The sequence below is a fragment of the Oreochromis aureus genome, linkage group 13, assembly GCF_013358895.1.
Source record: "Oreochromis aureus strain Israel breed Guangdong linkage group 13, ZZ_aureus, whole genome shotgun sequence".
Lineage (NCBI taxonomy): Eukaryota > Metazoa > Chordata > Actinopteri > Cichliformes > Cichlidae > Oreochromis > Oreochromis aureus.
In genome coordinates this window covers 32,498,623-32,521,352 of record NC_052954.1, presented here as the reverse complement: position 1 = coordinate 32,521,352, position 22,730 = coordinate 32,498,623, and the positions used below count along the sequence as shown (strand labels likewise).

At 38.3% G+C, this 22,730-nt stretch overlaps 1 protein-coding gene across 1 annotated transcript in view; it reads left to right on the top strand.

Annotated features, from left to right (window-relative positions):
* The window catches only part of LOC116309972 (proteinase-activated receptor 2-like), a 30,651-nt gene extending 9,309 nt beyond the window's left edge, over positions 1-21,342 (top strand). The window contains exons 2-4 of the mRNA XM_039621979.1: positions 18,529-18,737; positions 19,822-20,012; positions 20,135-21,342. Of these exons, the coding sequence (XP_039477913.1) occupies positions 18,552-18,737; positions 19,822-20,012; positions 20,135-20,630 (873 nt within the window). The 5' untranslated portion in view covers positions 18,529-18,551 and the 3' untranslated portion in view covers positions 20,631-21,342. The remainder of the gene's footprint in view (positions 1-18,528; positions 18,738-19,821; positions 20,013-20,134) is intronic.
* Positions 21,343-22,730: the final 1,388 nt, after the last annotated feature.

The following is a 22,730-nucleotide window of genomic DNA, read 5'->3' as shown; positions in this document are numbered from 1 at the left end:
GCTGAAAATTTAAATAGTTAAAATCTGAAATGTAAATAGTTGGTTTTTGTATTATATGATTTATTTATTACATTTTATGTGGAGTGAATAAATAAAAGTATATTTATGGTGGCCGCTAGAGACAAAGCACGTACAAACTTCAAAACACAACAGAAGTGCTCCAGGATGCTAGGGGGCAGTGTTGAGCTTTTGTTACCTAGTGGCTACACAAGCCAGGAAGTACCAACGACCGGATTTGTTGTGTAGTAGTAACAGGTAAATGAACATTTTTTTTTTTTAATTATTTGAATATATATGAGTGCTTGTGTATAAATACACAAACAATACACATATGCTTTCAATTGTGTAATTTAAGTGATCTAGGTAGCTCTGTTTTGGAAGTTCAGTTAACGCTAGAAATGTGTTTTGTAGTTTGTATGTGCTTCGTCTCTAGGGGCCACCGCATATATTTATATATAAACATGTATAAATAAAACCACTTTTTTTTTACATTAGTAATTCCTTTTGTGCATAATTTCATATTATCGTTAATAATAAATTAATAAAAAGCAACAAAACAAACTGAAAAGCCGGTTCGGAGCCGAAAGAGCTGGAAATCCCATCACTAATTTGTAGTACTGCAGAGAGTAAAACATTTCATCATTATTTTGACTGTGATTCATTTATATATGACATTTGTTTTGCTCTATAAGTCACAATAAATACAGACACTGACAAACACAGTATGTAGCTGTGCAGGACGCAGGTTAAGACCCAAAATGCAGGACAAGTAAACTCAGAAACAGCTTCATAGCTGGTTAATGGACAATCAAGCTGAAGAACAACAGAAGTAGGCTAAGAACTCACTTACACTCACTGGATGGAGGAATGAGGGGGGATGAGACAAAGAAAGACTGAGACAGGAAACTAACACTGAGACGAACCTTATACAGACAAATTGGGGAAAAAAAAAAAAACGTGCAGACACGACTGACTGAGGAACCCATGAAGGGGAATAAAAAGAGACCAAATACAGATGAAACTAAAGGATAGACAGGGAAACACAAGGAGGTTTGAATAATAAAGGCCTTCAAGAAACAAAATGAAAACAGGAAAAGATTAAAGTAAGATACTAGACCTGGAAAAATAAAGAAAAATAGACTAAAAAGCTGAAAACACTGAGTCAGCGACGTGGGAACCCTGAGATCAACAGAAAGTCAAATGTACTTAATGACTAAAACCTATGATATTAACATCACTGTTTTTTTGATTAAAACTTGTTTGAGATAATATGAGATGCTTCTCTTGCATTTTGTGACTTTCATAAATATTTCTGCAGGTACGAAGAGATCGGGCCCAGACCATTTATTACACAAACCTCCTCATCTCCAACGTAATCCAGATCTGTGTAAAGATTGTTTGGATTACAACAACAGGAAGATGTCATCATGACATTGTCATTGCTTTTTACTTCATCAGTGTGATGGCCAATGTTTACTTCCAAATGTGCCTTGCTGCTGAAAGGTAACAGTGTTTATTACTGTGTTTTTACTTGCATATATCTGGATACATATTCTGTGATATTTAGAGAAATCATCTGTTTTCTGTTGCAGATATTCCCTCATCAGCTGCCCACTGCTGGCCTGCATCAGACAAATAAAGCGTTCTCTGCTGGTCTGTGCTCTGGTCTGGGCCTTTTGCATTATCACTGTAGTTCCTGCCACAGTCTTTGAGCGGTTTATAATCCCCCCTATTTTTGCCCTGCTCCCTGCTCCTCTGTTCATCGTCTGCTTAGCTGGAACCATCAAAGGCCTGCGTGCTGCCACCTCAGTGCCCACAGAGGAAAAACGGAGAACTGTAGGAACTCTTGTTCTGTTGCTATTTAACTACTGTCTGATGATGGTTCAAATATGGATTGTTTGGTGGTTATTACCTTGGGTCTGTGGGCCACCTCCCTTTCACTGCTGTTTCATAGAAACTGTGGTGTTTTGTTTGTTTCTGCTACATCCTTTTCTGGACTTAATTCTGTTTGTTTTCATGTAGAAAATTTGCATTGACAAGCTGCTGGCACGTCTGTGCTGCTGCAGGATGGACAGCACTGCAGCAGCTGTCAGCACCACATCAGTGTGACTGATGGTAGCACAGAGAGGTGGCCTGATGTAGAGTTCATTGGAAAGAGGAAAATGGAGAAAATCGTTTGTGAGATTGCTGATGAATTAAAAAGAGAATTTAAAAAAAAAAATTCTTATAGGTGTCAGCTGACAGTAGATTTAGCTTCTGGCTTTTAATTTTTTTTTTTTTTTCAATTTTACCTTGCTTTTATATTTAGATAATATTTTCAGTGATGTCTTTTTCTTCTGGACATGTTTGTTTGCCTTCACAATGTTTTCTTTCCTGCTAATCTGCTGAGGAAGTGGGAATAAAGTTTTAAGTGTTATGCATAAATAGTCATATTGTACTGTGCAAAAGTCTACCAGTATGTGAATTATTGTTCATTTAGCTTTGTTTTGTACACACGGAAAGATAATTATTTTATTGCTTGTTTTGGATTGTTTGCTAGCTTTTGTATTGACTTATTTTTCATTTTTATAAAAATATTACATTCATAAAAGGTAAAAAATGATTTCCTGTTCCAGTTTACATCATTGAGATCATGTAGAGTGAATTGTCATGTCATCAGTTAATGCCATTGTGTCTGATTTATAGCATGTGTCCTTTTGCATATATGCAATCTTGGTGCATAGACACCAAGTTACAGTGTTAAAAATGAGTTTTTTACTTTTGCTTTAATGATTATATGTCTCTAAGCTTTTCACAGGCCGTTTGCTCATCAACAAAGACTGTAGAGCAGATAGTTAAGTTCATACATACACAAAAACATCTCACAGCATGGCTACTGACCACAACCACATTCACTTCTCTTCACAATAAAACAGAATACTTACACAAAGGAATCCTATATAATGCAAAGTCATTTTTTCTAAATACTTTGAACATTTTTTAATTTACACTTTAACATTTATTTCATCATTTTAACATTTCAACACATTTTAATAAATGGCAGTTTTAACTTGGTTACAATCAAATAAGTAGATTAATTGAAATGAACCAGTAAAAGAAAAACTGGAAATATAAACCCCCCCAAAACCCACATGTACTGGATAAATCAATAGGCTAACACAGAATAAATTATCTTTGTTTATAAACGATCTCTATTCATATGCATCATGTTAATAACAATAATGCTGATATTTATAAATAAAAAAGCATAACATTTATTAATGATGTAAGTCTCCTGCACCTGTCATAGACGAGCCCATAGAGGCCTAGATTGGAGGCTCTGAGGTCAAAGACTGTCTTCTTGCTCCAGTCACATCCTCCAGGTAGCATCACCGGCATATATGAAGCAGACTCAAACAAAGTAATATTAGACACTGCAGTCATTTATACATAATCATCTTTGGCTCCTACAATGTTGCTGCTGCTCATCAGAATGTGGAGCAGACTGTGGTGTCATGGTTAGGATACCTGTGAACAATGGCAGTGGTACACTCTAATGTCCTGTCATGGTCCCTGTAGATATCTAAAAGTAGATGGTTATCTATCATCAGTCAGCATCGGTAGTTTGTGCTTCTATGAACCAGTGAGATTAAAGCTTTGTAAAACAGTGAGATGCTGGCAGCATCAGACAAAACTGCAAAATGTGATGACCCAGAAAATGTGTGTGTGTGTGTGTGTGTGTGTGTGCGTGCGTGTGTGTGCGCGTCAATTGAAACTGTTTTGTTTTACTATCATCAGCTCTTGACAGAAACCGCAAAGACAAAACAAAGTTGAAACTGAACATAAAAGCAAACCTCAGATGAGCTGCTGTGACTTCTCACTGATGATCTATGATTCATTGTCCACAAACTGGTTTTCAGTTTGTCAGATTGATTTTACATGAAGAAGAAGAACATAAACAGGACTTTGCATTCACTCTCCTTCATTCATGCCTTCTAGTTTTGTATACTACTACTGCATGTCGTTACCTTTTGTCTGCTTTCTGCTGTTGCTTGTGGTTAATTTTAAAACTTTCTCTCCTCATTTTGACACTTAAAACTAGCTGCGGAAGATGGCTGTCCTTTGCAATAAGCTGTAATCATAAAAATACTTTGAAATTTCCAAGCTCACAATCTCAACATGTTAAACAACCATCTGCCCCTCACCTCACCACATAGTGCTCCTCATCTGCACGGAGAAGTTTTTCTCTGCCGTGCAAATTAATAAATCTATTAGCATCTCCTGAAGTGGTGCAAAATTTACAATGTGTCTTCAGAAGTCCCCAAAACTATAACAAAATAGACATTTTCATGTCAGTATATTGTTGCTGGTCCAGACCTCTAGCTTCAACACTGCTGACTAACACATCGTGCATGATTAGCTGAGATACTGGGGGAGTGCTTCTGGTCCTGATTTGGAAATTTTCTCTTCATATCTGTCTGAATGATTTGCTCCATCTCCAAAACATCCAGACATCACTTTTAAGAGTGCAAATTAAATTCTTCTCAGTATTTAGACACCTCCCTGTCATATTCACCTGCAGACTGTTGCAGTTAGTGCTGCACTGCATGCTGTTGACAGTCATGGGAAATTGTGACGCTCACGGCATGATGACAGGATTTAGCAGGTGGCAAAGGTCAAAACAGGCTATCTTGAATTGTTTTATTGTTAGAATATTTTTAATAATATTACAATATTTTAATTTTATGATATTATTATTTTACAGGGGTTTTTTTAATTTCTAAAGGACTAACATCTGTTATCTGATTCTGACTCTTAAGCCAATTTATTCCCAAGAACTCTGTTTGAAAAGTCTCCAACAGTTGCAGATTTAAATTAATCTGTCTGTAAAACCCTAAAACACATTTCACAATAACTCAGCTCTGATGCACAGTGCTAACCACAAAAGGGTGAGGTTAAACACATTGGCAGATGTAGCTCCTAATGCAACAGCTTAAGATTCCTCACACTAGGTGCATGAAGTGTTGAAATTCATATAAGCCAGATCAAACTGTACAGCCACCAAAGGTGAGCTGCTAAGAACAAAGGTGAACAAGAACCTGACAGCGAGCAGAGAACGACCAGGAAGCAGAATCATGAGCAGTAAATTAAGATCAAATTCAAGCTACTGCGATAGACGCTGTGTTTGTTAACTACAGTAGATATACACACATACACACCAATACAGGTAAAATATTTATAAATATATATGCTGGTACTGCATGTGTGTCCATTTCACAGTTTGAAGAGACAAAGTGTGGACCAACGTGTCTATGACCCCCTTTGCTGTGATATAAGGTCGGAGTGGGGCAGGAAGTCAGAGCTATGACATCCATATTACCAACTTAATACAAGGTCTTACTGTTTTCATTTGTGTTTGCAATGTGCCTCTATATAAATGTTATGAATCCTGTGTAAATGAAAGCCTAGTGGAAAAATGCCTTCATTAGTGCATTAATACAGAGCTAATACAGATGTCTCTAAGTGTGATTCAGGTGCTAAATATAATATAAATAAATGCCTATAATACCTCTTTGAAAAATATAAAGTTATTTTTTATATCTATAGATCTTTCTATCTATGAAATTTTGACAAAAATTTCTAATATACTTACAATACTTATTAATTTACTTTAAGAAGACAGTAAATTGTAGAAAACTAAACACAAGAAAGTAGAAGAGAAATAACAATTTAACATAAACCGGTGACACACTCTGCCTGATAAACCCTGGCGGGCCCCCTTGGATGAGGGTGTCCAGTTATAATGGCCGAAACACCCGATGAATCCAAGGTCCACTACTGATGATGTGCCCCAGATTTTAATATTATAATCTAGATCAGATCTGTAAACGTATTCAAGGAAGGTAAAAAGAAACTAAAAAATGGCAGAAGAGCTTGTGATAAAAGACCGAAACACCCTGTGAAGTTGAGGCACACAACAATGTTTTCCGCTGGGAAAGTTCTGGGCTGCCTTTCCTCATAGCAGCCATACCTCAAGACTTTCTACATTTGAAGCAATGCATTACAAGGGATTGCAACATCGAGTCCTTTTACTGAATTATAGAGTAATGAAGACTCAGGCATGGTGTTGTTTTCTGTGAAAGTAAAAGTGCAATGACAGGAAACAGCAGATCTGTTGGCAAATTACATAAATATTTGACAGTGTCAGGCCCCCTGCCAACACAGCTGAGGGGGTAAAAGGACTCAACACCCAGCCTTATGTTTTTAAGTATGTGTTTAAAATGATTTGAGTGCTCAAACAGAGCTTTCCTGTATCTGCTAATAATAAATAATTTTCATTCTTAATCAAAGTTAAATCAGAAATATAAGTTTGAGCAATACTTTAACAAATAACTACAGTCGGTGTAGACATGATCCATCACCAAACTTTTTATTCACATCTGGGTTTGAGAAGATAATAACTGTGTCACCAACGACTCATTATACTTTTGAATAGCGTTAAGGGTTGTAATGGCTAAACACAGAATTATTATTCATATGTAATTAAACTGCAAAGATTTTACTATATATAGGGCTTTGGAGCGTGATGTTACTGGAGGTGGGCCATGCTCCCTTTCCGCCATGACAGTAGGCTAGACACAGGATACAGCTTCAGCTATGGTTTGTACGTGTTGTGTTATCAGTTGCAACGTTTGATCACACGATCGTGAAGGCAAGAAGCTGGATAATGGGCTCTCTTTTCATCGTTTTTCAACCTGGAGGCAATGTGAGGGATCCCATGTATCCGATATTACTAAACAAAGACGTCAGGCTTGCATTGCAGCGGTGAGACGAGCGGATCGAGTTCTGTGCAATCCCCAGCTTTTTGTTGGTTTGGTCTCCGCATCTTCTTTCCGGTGAGTTCTAAATTAATTCATATCACTCTTAAAATGCTTTTAGTGTTATTTTCAATGTGCTGAGGTCATAGATAATGAGATAAAACATGCTAATGTGTGATGCTGCAGAACCACGTCATGTCATCATGTCGACTGAGTAGCTTATGATTTAGCATTATTGCAGGCAAAGCAGCATATGAAATGGATGTAACAAATCCAGACTGGGCACCAACACTGCACATGGGCCTCTAAAAACATACTAAATTGCTCTCATTGTACACTAATCCGCACATAACTTCCAGATGAATCACACACCTGTCATGTGCACTAATTTTATCTTACAGGCTTTTATGCAGCTGCAGAGTCTGAAGGTGTGCCCGTGCAGAAGTAATCGATGAAGATCTGACAGAAGAACAACAACAAAATTACAATGTCATAGCTGTGGACAGCAGTTGTGTTGGACAAGTGGAGGTTGAGGTACCAGCTGTAAATGTGGACAGTGGTGATCGGACAGACAGCATCACAGAAGCTAAAGGGCAGACGAAGCATTGTGTGTGCAATGAACAGGGCAGAGCAGAAATAAACACAACACTGCTTGATAAGATTGTTAAGGTTTGCTGTGTTTTGGTGAATATGTGCCCCAGTGTGGTTGTCAAACCAGCGCCAAATGAAACTTGCTCTTGTTGAGTATTCATAAAGCTGTTGTGTTGCATGTGTGGTTCATTGTAAATAATTGTACTTTGTGTGAAGTAGTTTCAATAAAACAGAAAAGAATAGTATACATGTTTTGTTTTTTTATTCTTGATCTTATCACATGTACTTAGCAAGTACATAGAAATGAAATGCAAACTATTTACATGGCAACACACAGCTGGCATCAATCTTGAACCACAAAATGAAACATTACAGGCTATTTAGAGCAGCACGTTGTTTGGAGAAGTATTTCCCAACAAGTTCAGGAAGACACACTTTAAGAAAGAAGTCTTGTGCTTGCTTTAAACGTGGTTCCCAGAAATCCACATCAGGGAAGATGCGTATGACAGAAGGTCTCTCTGTGTCCACACAACGAGGTCACAGTGCAGTTTCATTCAGTCGTTGTGAGTGCAGTACCTGAAACACACAAAACCACTTTTAATAAAAGGTCTGTAATGAACCAAGGCTAATATAGATGGGTTGGCTGTACGTGCAAATCAAAAACTGTAACAAGGAAGTTGTTTAGAAAGTTATCATGTTCAAACTGACTTACCTTTGTCTTAACGACAACGTACAGTTGTCGCATGAGCGTGGAGGCATAAAGATGGACAAATCTTGCACCCAGCCGTTCGTGAATTGGATGTGGGCCTCCAGGGATTTATAATTCTTAAACTGGTTTGCTGTGTATGCGCTGACTCCACAGACAAGGTATGCAAAGATCGGGATAGGACAAAGGCGGTAAGATAAAATTAGTGCACATGACAGGTGTGTGATTCATCTGGAAGTTATGTGCGGATTAGTGTACAATGAGAGCAATTTAGTATGTTTTAGAGGCCCATGAGCAGTGTTGGTGCCCAGTCTGGATTTGTTACATCCATTTCATATGCTGGTTTGCCTGCAATAATGCTAAATCATAAGCTACTCAGTCGACATGATGACATGACGTGGTTCTGCAGCATCACACATTAGCATGTTTTATCTCATTATCTATGACCTCAGCACATTGAAAATAACACTAAAAGCATTTTAATAGTGATATGAATTAATTTAGAACTCACCGAAAGAAGATGCGGAGACCAAACCAACAAAAAGCTGGGGATTGCACAGAACTCGATCCGCTCGTCTCACCGCTGCAATGCAAGCCTGACGTCTTTGTTTAGTAATATCGGATACATGGGATCCCTCACATTGCCTCCAGGTTGAAAAACGATGAAAAGAGAGCCCATTATCCAGCTTCTTGCCTTCACGATCGTGTGATCAAACGTTGCAACTGATAACACAACACGTACAAACCATAGCTGAAGCTGTATCCTGTGTCTAGCCTACTGTCATGGCGGAAAGGGGGCGTGGCCCACCTCCAGTGACGTCAACTCCAAAGCCCTATATTCCTTACATACTGCACCCACAGTATGTTTCACACACTACTCTCAGTGCGAGAGTGAAAGAACCTACAGAGTGATCAGCACACCTGAGAAGATCATCGGCTGACCCCACCCTGCAGGATCTCAACTGTTTGATCTGCTGCCCCCTGGGAGGTGCTGTAGCTCCATCCAAACCAGGACCAACAGACTCTTTCCATAAGTCATTACTCTACGTACACACGCACCCTGCCGAAACTCACACATCAATACCTCTCATATGCATACAGCATGCACATACAGACACACACATAGAGATACACACCTCTACCACACCAGACAATTTTTTCCCCTGGATCTAGATCTGAACCAGGAAGAAGCCCCAAAAGTTATAAAACTTTCATGCAATAGCAGTCACATAACCTCTTTGACAGTGGTTAAAAACAACAACAGCAAAAAAAACAAAAGATACAAAAAAGAGTTTTGTGTGTTGTGACAAAAACATTCCTAAAAAGCCTCCCAGCAGAACAGCATTATGTAATCAAGCCTTCATATTCTGGCCACTCTGTAATGTGGTAGACCTGCAATGGCACGTTTATGACTTTAGGAATCATGCATGTATGATCTATAATTAGTCAGCCCACATAGCAAAATTGGTATGGCCCAGATCTGTCCCACACAATGTGCTTACACATGGCCCACATACCCCAAAGAATGACGGCCCTTTAGTGGCCCACATCTGGTTTGCCAGAGGTGGCCCACACATGGGCCAACACAAGGCCAGACACACTGGTGGTCCTGTGCTGGCCCAGAACAGTTTCAGCTCTGGCCCCAGGTGTCAGCCTAATGTGTTCCTTAATCAAGCCATGTAATAACAACATGTGCCAGAACACAATAGTGCAAAAGTAACATGACAAAACTCTGTTCAGACAGTGAATAGACTGATTATTATATAGTGCTTTTCTACTCTCCCAGATTACTGAAAGTGCTCCATACAACATGCTAAATTTGCCCAGTCACTCACTTTCTCTAAAGTGAGTGCTTCCTAACTACATTCACACTCTTGACATGCAGAGCCAGGGTGACCTGCTCTACCTCCTGAGCTACAGCCACCCAGTGATAAACATGAATAAACCCTCGCTAGGTTTTGGATAAAGTGTACACTCACAAACATGCATTTGAAACGTTGGCTACCATAGCAGTATAGTATTGCAACATGGCATTTGGGTCTTCTAACTAAAATAAGAAAATAGGAACATAAATAGTGGTATCATTGCCAGACCTGGCCCACATCTGGTTGAAATACACCCTGCCATGACACCAGTCAGTCAGAAGTGCCAGCTTGATGCCGGATCCAGGCCAGACCTGTCTGCTATGTGGGTAGGTTCTCTGGAAAAACAGGAACGAAAAATAACTTGCAAACCTTGTATAGCTGATAGCTTAGGATTATATGAGCTTCTGTATGTTTCAGATCTATTTTCTCTCATTGTTTTTTATTTCTCCCATATTAAAATTGGCACATTATCACATTCAGATCATAATTTGATTTGCAAAAGCTGCTGGAATGGAGGGATTAGCTTCTCTACATTAAGCTCTATGTCAGGAGTGAATGAAACACTGATTTACGGATCCACACCACCAGGCTCTACAGGAACGACATTAATCCTGCACAGCATGTACCACTGTCAGATACAAAAACTGGACTGAAAGACAGCACAGAGGCGCTCATCATGGCAGCACAGGAACAAGCTCTAATCACATGATCGATGGAGGCCGGGGTCTTTTGTTGACCAAAGTGCTGTGCAAAGGGTAAATTGAAAAAACAAAACAAAACAAAGCAAAACAATAAAAAACAAGGTAATAGATAAGAAATAAACAGTTATTTGATGCTAAACATACACACTTATGGCCAGAAAATGTTTACTGATTATTTTCCCTGAAGGAAGCAGGTATAGAAAGAACAGAAGGGGAACTAAGGTGGAACCCTGAGGTACACATAACAAAGTGTTGTTGTTGAAGAAGAAAAGTTTGCAGTGCTGGCAGAGAAGGATCAGATTTACAGGTATGAGGTGAACCAGTGAAGTGCAGGGGGGCAGGGGGATATTTTCACCAGTGGTATCAAATGCAGCACTGAGGTTGAGGAGGATGAGGATGTTTATATATGGAATAAGTTGAAGGAGAATTACTTTTCCCAACACTTCTGAGAGGAATGAAAGTTTAGAGATAGGTCAGCAGTTTTTAGATAAGGTGGAGTCCAGGTTGTTCTTCTTCAGCAGGACAACTCTGTTCTCCTTGTCCGCACCTCTGCCCACTGGAACCTGATGCCATTGCACCAGGCTACAGCTTAAGTCCAGCCACAGGCTCCAGCGCCTTCCAGGTTTAGCCTGGTAAATGCTAATCACTGGAAAATGAAACTTTTATCCTTACAGATTTTTTTAAGCTCTCTGACTTGGATTTTCTCTGTGGAAATGAGACATGGCTCACAGCTGCTGAGGTTGTTATTATAACTCCCTACGTACATCGACCAGAGGAGGGGGAAAGACAATTGTCTATAAAAAGGACTGGGAATGCAAGCACTGTTTTTATTAACTTTATTCTAAAATTTTAAATTGAATATAGTTTAGGAGGGTTGCGCTAACCTGGTGCTGTATGCTGTCGTCTGCCAACCCTCCAAATATTATTGGAGGGTTTTTCTGCATATAAAAACGGTCAGGTGTCTCTGAATCCTATCTTAGTTAAGCTGGTGGCTTCCCATGATTCACTGAGGGCAGGTGTTGGATTTATCTAAGTACAAACGCTGCTGGAACAATTAGACAACTAACTGCAGCAGCAAAACAAGACACAAGACAGAGCTCTTTGTGTGATCACATGCGAAGGAGGTCAAGCGCTGTTCCTTCCACTTGAACCCCATCAAACTCTCGGCCGGACACCCTGTAGCGCTCCTTTTATTGTGATTACATGAATATGCATGGTTCCATTAACACGTGACATCTTAAAGAGGCATAGGTGTGTAAGCAGAGTATACGCCTGTCTGTGTGTGGGTGCAGGTGTGTGTGTGTGTGTGTGTGTGTGTGTGTGTGTGTGTGTGTGTGTGTGTGTCAAAATATGGCCCTGTGAAAACTGCTCAGCCACGCTTTACGATGTTTTACTATGTTTATCTGCAAATGAATGCAACTCCCCAGATGACTGGCGCCAGGTGCCTCACGGGAGAATAGTGGGAGTCTTCCTTGCAGCAGCCCAACTAAGACAAACGACTGTTGTAACTAAACAGATATAGAGTGTGTGTTCCGCCATACCATATACCACCAAACAAGATGCGACCTTTCCATGAACTTAACATGTATGTGAGGTATGCCAGAACACCAGAAGGGAGTGAACGTCCTCCCCTCTCATGGTGCACAGAGTGCACACAGAATCTTAGCGGACCTAAATAATGATGAGACATTTTACTAACATACAAACAATTATATATCTCTAAGCATAAATGATTATATGTTTCTAAGTACAAATGACAATCTTAAATCATCACTCTGACAGCAGGAATACTATATTGTTCCTTCTTTGTGAATGTTTTTCCTTTAGTCATTTTTTGCTAATTTTGTTTAGTTTTTTGATGGTTGGGGAGCCGACACAATCTTTATGGGATTTGGGTTTTGGGGGGATGACAAAAGGACAGAAAGTACAGCGAGGCATATTAGACTGACCTTCTCTGTCAGCTTGTCCATCATCACTGTAAACAAGGAAGGGCTCAAAGCTGATCTATGATGTAATCCCATCCTCACTTTGAACCCATCTACCGCACACATAACCAAAATCTTCCTGTTTTCCAGCCTGACGTACTTCTCTGCCACTCCTGGCTTCCTCATACAGTACCACATATCCTCTCTCAGCAGAAAAGCCTATCACATGCTTTCTTTGGATACTACCAGCAAGAGTCTTTTGAGGCTGTGTAGCATGTAAAATTCCCTCCATGCCATACATGAACAAATCCTTGTATCCCAAAGATATGATATTATCCTAGGAGCATCAAGATATTTATCTATATCGTTCCCTGTATCCCTATATTTCACACAAAAAGAGCATATAATGCCCACTTTGTAAGTTTTTCAGGTTTTTTCCCTTTACATTATCCATTTAAATAGTTTGTCATCACTTACTGAATTTGCATTTTTTTTCATGTGAAAGCAGTTCTGTGCTATTAGTCAACACAGAAGTTACGTGTGACAATATTTAAGTGGTACTCTTGCAATATGTGTAATGTAATATCCATAATGTGTGTATGGTACTGTATTGCAACATAGTGTTGACGTGTTGAGTGATTTGATCTCTGACAATATTCCAAGAAAAGTTTGTCATTTCCAGCTGTTTAATAAGATCAGCAAAGGTTAAAGTGACATTTCCAGAGTGCAATTTGCCAAGAGGGTATTTACCCCCTCTAGTCTACTTGTCCCTGAGACATAAAAATTATATCCCCCTTCTGACATTATTAACACTGCAAGTCACTGCAAAGGACACAATGCAGGAAAGTAGAAAAGGGTCATTATCAAAGCTGACTATTTTTAAGCTTCATATGTGAGAAGCTACAATAGTGGAACATCTATTTAGCCCAATAATTTTAAATTTACAGCATTTTGCTTTGCCTAATTTGAGGCAATTTTTAATTTATTGTAAAAAAAATTGAAGTACAGGGAGTGCAGAATTATTAGGCAAATGAGTATTACTCCAAGCTGTATAGGCTCGAAAGCCTACTACCAATTAAGCATATTAGGTGATGTGCATCTCTGTAATGAGAAGGGTGTGGTCTAATGACATCAACACCCTATATCAGGTGTGCATAATTATTAGGCAACTTCCTTTCCTTTGGCAAAATGGGTCAAAAGAAGGACTTGACAGGCTCAGAAAAGTCAAAAATAGTGAGATATCTTGCAGAGGGATGCAGCAGTCTTAAAATTGCAAAGCTTCTGAAGCGTGATCATCGAACAATCAAGCGTTTCATTCAAAATAGTCAACAGGGTCGCAAGAAGCGTGTGGAAAAACCAAGGCGCAAAATAACTGCCCATGAACTGAGAAAAGTCAAGCGTGCAGCTGCCAAGATGCCACTTGCCACCAGTTTGGCCATATTTCAGAGCTGCAACATCACTGGAGTGCCCAAAAGCACAAGGTGTGCAATACTCAGAGACATGGCCGTGGTAAGAAAGGCTGAAAGACAACCACCACTGAACAAGACACACAAGCTGAAACGTCAAGACTGGGCCAAGAAATATCTCAAGACTGATTTTTCTAAGGTTTTATGGACTGATGAAATGAGAGTGAGTCTTGATGGGCCAGATGGATGGGCCCGTGGCTGGATTGGTAAAGGGCAGAGAGCTCCAGTCCCACTCAGACGCCAGCAAGGTGGAGGTGGAGTACTGGTTTGGGCTGGTATCATCAAAGATGAGCTTGTGGGGCCTTTTTCGGGTTGAGGATGGAGTCAAGCTCAACTCCCAGTCCTACTGCCAGTTTCTGGAAGACACCTTCAAGCAGTGGTACAGGAAGAAGTCTGCATCCTTCAAGAAAACATGATTTTCATGCAGGACAATGCTCCATCACACGCTGCGTCCAAGTACTCCACAGCGTGGCTGGCGAGAAAGGGTATAAAAGAAGAAAAACTAATGACATGGCCTCCTTGTTCACCTGATCTGAACCCATTGAGAACCTGTGGTCCATCATCAAATGTGAGATTTACAAGGAGGAAAACAGTACACCTCTCTGAACAGTGTCTGGGAGGCTGTGGTTGCTGCTGCACGCAATGTTGATGGTGAACAGATCAAAACACTGACAGAATCCATGGATGGCAGGCTTTTGAGTGTCCTTGCAAAGAAAGGTGGCTATATTGGTCGCTGATTTGTTTTTGTTTTGTTTTTGAATGTCAGAAATGTATATTTGTGAATGTGGAGATGTTAGATTGGTTTCACTGGTAAAAATAAATAATTGAAATGGGTATATATTTGTTTTTGTTAAGTTGCCTAATAATTATGCACAGTAATAGTCACCTGCACACACAGATATCCCCTAAAATAGCTAAAACTAAAAACAAACTAAAACTACTTCCAAAAACATTCAGCTTTGATATTAATGAGTTTTTGGGTTCATTGAGAACATGGTTGTTGTTCAATAATAAAATTATTCCTCAAAAATACAACTTGCCTAATAATTCTGCACTCCCTGTAATTGAACACTTGGCCAAATAGTGCTAAGTAGATCACATTAGATTAGACAAACATGTAAGTACAAATTTTGTACATATTGATTTAATTAAAACAACAACAACAACAACAACAACAACAACAACAACAACAACAACAACAACAACAACAACACACACACACAAAGCCATTCTTCCAGCTGTGGTTAAGTTCAACCTCATAATTTGTTTACAGTTATTCTAAAGTTTACACTTAGAGCGATAATAAAAGTAACATCAGGCTTCATAATAAATATACATTTTATAAAATAAATACATTTTACAAAATCCTCCTAGAAGGCAGCAGGTTGTGTTCTGGAGTCACCTCTCCCCTCTTAAAAGTGTTTTGCTTTGATCGACTATTAATTAAAATATTTTTCTCACTTCATTTATTTCATGTTGTGAATGAACATGCAGTTGACATTATACAAAGAAATAAATTTAAACACGAGCTACAGTCTTAGTTTACATTTTTCCAGGAAAGAGATGTTAGCTCAGATAGGAAAAACATTTCCATGCTGTGATAAAAATAGTATTCTTAAAAAGCCTCCAGGCAGTTATGTCTTCAACCTTTCATTCTTCAGAAAAAGTATATGATAGAACAAATAATGTGTCTATGCCATATTTTAACAGACATGAAAAATCAAACAAAATTTGCAAAGGAAAACTATAACTTTAGAACTTATGTATCGTGAAGCATGAAAAGCAGTTTAAAAATACATTCAGTGTCACAGAAACCAGGTATGATCTCAATAGTGCTGGGGGCTAAAAATAATAATAACATTTCTCTAACCAGTATTTAAAGTATATCACTACACAGGATCCAGAAAACTTTGATCATTGCCCAGAAAAAAGGGATGAAAAAGCCACATATTTTAAATTTTATTCAGTTTTGTTTGTTTGACCTTATGAATTTTAATATGATGTCAAAGGATCCGATGTGAGCCTTCTTAGTGCTGCTAGTATTTACTTCTTTTATTAGATTTTTTTTTAGTGTAGATTTATTGTTATTCAGTCACTCTTTTATATATTATATATTTGTGTAACTTGTAATGGAGGTTGATTAAAAGGTTGCTATACAAATAAACTGGTGGTCACATGACCATATGGACCATTGCTAGGGAAGATTTTTAGGGAAGATAGATGGATTTAAAAAAAAATGCAAAGTTGTTTCTTATGTTTTAGTGTCGGTTAAATGTGCAAAGACCGGGCCAACATACATCAGAACAGTTGTTGTGAACTTTGTTCCTGTTGATGTGACACAGAGATGATAGCTGATGGCAGCAGAGGAAGGAACTGTTTTAAAATATGACAAAGGCAAAATGATTGGCTCACAGACATTTTGCCAAATCTTATTGGTTCACTTTAGCCAATCAGTAGCATGGGTACACCTGGACCTGGTGTGGCTTGAAGGGCAGGTATTGATAACTATCAACCAGTGGCACGTTGTCATCACTTTTCATATTTATTGTAGACTGTTTTTAATGCAGAGGACAAAACAGCAAACACTGGTGTAGAGACCTGAGGAGTGATCTTGAAACAATTAAAGGTAACTATAATTATAAACTTTGGGCTTTTTATTTGCAAAACTGTAGTTGCAATATTTTATTTGTGTCTATAGAAATAATTCATGAGGTATAAATCATGTGTATTGTGTTATGAGGGTGCTGTAAGCGGTGTGGTAGGCAGGAGGAGGACTCAAAACATGAAGAGGGGAACTGGAAAAAAAAGAGGACTAAATACACTGAGGGGTGATGAGGGACGTGAAAAGACATGGGGATCACAGCTGGGAGAAATCAAACATAAAACTGAAGACGTCACCTGGATGAGTGACGAAACATTTCTCCCACTGAAAATGCTACGTCCAGATGAACAGAATCAACCTTTAGGGAAAACTGAACACTCTAACATAAGATGCAAAACTGTCAAAGTAAAACATGAAGCAAGAGACACTCATTAAGATTTTGACTGACTGCACAGGAAACAGAGGGAGAGACATGACTGAGAACATCTGAATCAACACGGTGACAGAACTAAACATATGTGAAAGACAAGACAGAATATCCAGGGAGGCACAAAGGAACAGACGAAAAGAACCAGAAACTCAAAACCAGAAATACAAATGAATAAACTACGAAGAACAAAAGACAACACAGTGGTCCCTCGCTATCACGCAGTTCACCTTTCACGGCCTCGCTGTTTCGCAGATTTTTTTGTGTGCAATTTTGCATTTTTTTAATTTTTTATTTATTTATTTATTTTTTACAGCGCATTGTGTTCTGGGTCCTGATTGGCTGTAGATCATTGTCAATCAATTTCCTCCGTTCCGTGTCTCCTGTCCAGTACAGAATGCGTTCAGCTTGTCAAATTTACATCAGTACTCTGAATTGCTGTACTGTTTGTTTATAAGTTTTCTCCCCAACAAACACAACAATGTCGACGAAACGTTTTGCACCGTCAAAGGCGCCTGTGGTTGCACCCAAAAGGCAGAGGAAGAAGCTAACCATCGCACAAATAGTTGGACTTCTGGACATGCTAAGGGAAGGTAGAAGTTACCGTATTTCCTGGATTATAAGGCGCATTAAGTGAAACAAAACAGTCAGATAAGTCAAACTTTACTCAACTCATTCTTCTTGCTTCCTCTGCTTCCATACCATTGATTAATTAATGTTGAATTCTCTGGCAGCTGCTCTATTCCCATGTCCTGGACCTGAAAACAGGGTTTGATCTTTGGTTTCATTCTATAATATTGGACTTATTTTTCTACAAAGGTTTGAACTTTGAGAGTGTTTAAACATGAAAATGTATATGCCTGTCTGAGAAAAGTGTATAAAGTGTGTAGTGAGAGGTTGTAAAGTCTTAAAACATCTATAATAATTGTAAAAACTAAAGCTGACTGCTTCGCGGATTTTACCTATTGCGGGTTATTTTTAGAACGTAACTCCTGCGATAAAAGAGGGACCACTGTAAAGACAATAAAAGAGAAAAAAGCAGCCTCACATGTGTGACACAGTATTGTGGACTTAAAATATAAAGGCTTGAAAGGTCTTATTTCACCAGTCCAAAGGCTGAGCATTTGGACTCATTCAGACGAGCTTTAGTCCAATACTACATTTAGTCCGTTGCTAGTACAGTTCACTGTGGCTCATGGGGTTAAAGGCTCAGGAACATGCAATTCAGTCTTGTCAGTATGTAATATTTTACCACATAATTGTTTTTGTTTGAAGTACTTCTTGATAAAGCAACACACTGAGAAGTACAGTTAAGCTAGAAACAGCAAACTGAAACATCAGTGAGAAAAGCAGGAAATCTAAAAGTTAGCGATAGATTAGAATAAGTTTGCATTAGCTTGCAACATGCAGCTGAACACTGTGATTAACTTTTGATTTCTCTCTTAAAGGTTTCTCTGTAAATAAAATTAATATGAATTCACCGACCCAAAATTCCACTACCAGCAGCTGCAATGATGCTGATTATAACTACAGCAACGACACATACCCTAAAGACTTCTGCTGGTATTTTGAGGACAAGATTAGCATCTTGACATGGATAATTGTTTGTGTCAGCCTTCCTTTGACCCCACTGGCCATCTTTTTTCTTTGTAAGCAGGTGTGTATATAATGAATAAGATTGTTTTACTACGATCTGGGTTTTGCAAGACTCACTTTGATTTTGGGACTGAATTTCATAGGAGTAGAATAAACTGACCAATAAATTAAAAGTTGTGATTTCAGTTACCTGAGTCCACAGTAAATAAAAGTTAAAAAATCTATTAATTTAATAAAGAAGGGTGTCTTTACAGCATCATAGCTGTTCAAATGAAGCAAAACATTACATCATAAGCCATTAACTCTTTTATTTTCAAAGGTAAGGAGAACAGTTTACCTGTTCTTGTCTGTTTTTGTTAGCACTATGCAGATTTACAATTTTTAACTCATCCTATTAAATACAGACTGCAAAGTTCAACACTCTTTACAGCTCACTGAACATTTACTCAGCTGTGGAATAACTGACACTGTTGCTGCTTTTTGGGGGATGCCCAAAAACTTTACAGCTGTTTGTAAGTCACACTTCAGATTTGGGTCCAATAATGCTTTAATAAACTACCCTACCCTGCAAATAACTTAAAAAAGCATTCTGACAACAGCCCAACTACTACTACTTTTAGAGATCTTGAGTCACTTTTTGTCAGTGCTCACAATGAAAGTTTCACTTTTAATAATCATTTATTTAATTTATTAGCTGCAATTGCTGGTAAAGCACCGCAGACAAATCCATTCAATTCAATATAAAATATAAAATATTGTTGTTTACTATTATGCAACTAATATTCAGTGTTACAAAGCCTGGTAATGAGTCACAACAATAAACAAGTTTGCAGCTGAGTAGAAAGGTGCGCTATAAGTACCAGTTCTTTTACCATTGAATGCACAGAACATATTTACACTACTTTTGTTCTTATATTTGAGCATTATAGTAGTCTATAATGTGAAAACATCAACCCAATATCACCTCATAATTATTAGATTAATACTACATCCCAAGCTCAAAGTCTGGCAAAGAAAAGCAGAAAAGGGGACTTTAATTAAAAAATAGCAGCCAACTTAGAACTTTAGTGTGTGGCATGTAATGTGAAATGTGTTTATGTGGAAACCATAATGCATAAATTGTGTTTTTCTTTGTTTTCCTTTAGGTGCGAAAGGATCACATCGGTCAAATCTATCTCATCAACCTTCACATTTCTGACCTTGTTCAGCTCTTCTGTATGGTTGTTCACATGTCAGGTGTCAAGGACGGCCTCACACAGATAATATTCTTTTTCTATGTCTACCCTTCTGGTCTGATGGCAAGTGTTGGCTTCATGGTGTGTGTCTCCATGGAAAGGTAAACATCTGTGCTGTGTGTTTGTAGCTACACCAGTGTCTGAGCATTTACTGCTTTTTATTAGTATATCTTTTCAATACTGCTCTGTTTCGACTCCTTTGTGTGTCTTTCTTGTATAACAGGTATTTGGTTGTTGCCCATCCAGTGTGGTACCAACAGAGACGAACAATCAAGGTCACTGTGGTGGTTTGTGTCTCAGTCTGGATCCTTTCTATCTTTGTTGGCCTCTTAAATAATGACTTTTTGGGTGCCTTCCTCATCATTCCCCTTCCTCTTCTCTTTTTCTTCCTTATTCGAACTATTAAAGCCGTGTCTGCAACCAGTGTCCCCTCTGATGAAAAACAAAAAATTGTGGCAGTTTTGGTGGTGGTGGTGCTGATTTACATATTGGTGTTTGTGCCCAGAACCATTTTTGAAATACTGCTCCTGACAGATACAAAATGGCAGACATTGTACTTTGTGTATGACACTACCTGCAGTTTAGTTCAGCTGAATCCCCTTATAGACTTGATTATGTACTTTTTCATTAACAAATGGGTGTTAAACAAGCTTTTCAGTTGTCTGTGTTGTTGCAAATTGGACAGCAATGATCTCAGAACTTCAGTGACAACAACATGAAATCAGAAGCAAATTGTGCAATTTCTGAATCACCTTAATGTGGACAAGTGACGCATGATTTTGTTGGTGTGTTGGTTTAATGGGAAATGGCTGTTCAGGCAATGTTTCTGTTGTTTATTAGGATTAAAATGTAAATAATATGTATCTATTAATACAATCACCATTTAATTCCTAAATCTTTATTTGATGTCTTTTTTCTTTTTCTGATTAACAATTTTATCTATTTTTCTTTTTGATCATACAAGTATCTTTGTTCATTTAAATTGATTAAAAAATTTGCTTACTACCCATGTCAGTCATCGTATATATATTTTTTGTGAATAATACTCTATTTTAGTTTTGTTGAGACAATTTTTGTTTGATCTTTTGTGCCATTGGCTGAAAAATTATCTGCTCTTTCAGCAGTGATCCAACAACCTACGCTCTTAAATGCCTTTCTGCAGTCTGACAGTGCCCTGTGGTCTAAAAAGGCATGTATAAAAATGTATTTTCAAGAAATCCATTTTGTGCTTAATAATCTACAATATGATAATATAAATAAATCAATGAAGACTTTATTGTTGTTCATATAGTCATAAAAAAGGGAATAAAATTAATTAACTCAAATTCCATTGTGCAGTGTCACATTAAGAGGAATCGAGTTAATTGATCTAACACACTGCTGTATGTTTAATATCATCTTGCATCTAAACATTGGAGCCTGTTGATTTAAAACCAGTGCTTGTAACTTTTCCATTTTCTTTTCCATTTTTGTGATAATAAGAGATTAAAAACATGTTTTGACAACTGCTTTGTTTACTTTAATAAATTGTTTACTGGATGTGTGAATCGTGTTGCTCCAAACTACAAAAAACATCTAATTACCTCTTTCAGTTCTCTGGCACGATTCATAAATACAGTTATTTATGTTTATTCTTCATTAAGGAGCTCATATAGAACGTGTTTGGTATCATTTATAAAGTCTAAATAAGTTATTAACAATGTATTTAGATGCACTTTTATATATTGTCATTCTTCTTTTGAGAGAAGAAAATATGGTCAATTATAAGTTTTCAAAATTTATTATCAAATGGTTAAAATTTGAGTTTAGCTTTTCATTGCACCACGAACATAAATGGTAAATGGTAAACGGACTGGTTCTTATATAGGGCGTTTCTACTCTCACTGAGCACTCGAAGCGCTTTATACAACCGTCTTTCTCCACACCTCAGAGAGACAACTGCTCTGTCCAAATTCAGGGGTAGCATGCTTCGAAGGACCTGACCCACCCAGTCCACGTAGGTCAGGTCCTTCAAATGCCGGGTAGGCCGGAAGTGAGCGGCTGTGAAACAGGATGGTCTAGCCTTCAGATTTGCATCACCAGCTGTCTCGGTGGAGCTTAATAAACTCAGCTGTCTGCTCCTTGCTCCTTAAAATATGACAGGACATTGGAGTAAATTCTTGACCATCTCACACTTCTGTTTAATCAGTTTTCTGTTTGACGTTTGTTCAGCTGTGTGAAAACTATAACTTTAATCTCAGCCAAACCGATTTACTCAGGAACAAATAACGTTTCCTTTTGCACCTTTTGGACATCTCCCTGTAATAGGAGATGACTCTTCCCATTTCACCATGGCAACCACCTTTAGGTTGGTGTCAGGCCTGTTGAGGTAGAGAAAGAGAAAGAGAGGGGAGAGACAGAGCTCTCTTGTAGGGCTGGGTATTGATTTAGATTACTATAAGTGATTTGATTTACAAGGTCCTGATTCGATTTGATTCCATTTAATTTGGTCTCAGACAGTCAGAAATATTATTATTCTGATTATTTATGAGTACATATCCATATTTTTATTAGAGAGGAAACGATACACTTTTTTATGTCTGATACTGATATCATCAGAATCGGGTCCCCCGACACAAACAGAGTAACATAGTGTACGCTGTTAAGTGTCAGGAGGATTGCCAGGATTTATACATCAGGGAAACCAAACAACCTTTGGCAAAGTGGATGGCACAGCACAGAAGAGCCACCTCGTCAGGCCAGGACTCTGCAGTCTATTTACACCTACAGGCCAGTGGACACTCTTTCCATGAGGAGGATGTACACATCTTGGACAGGGA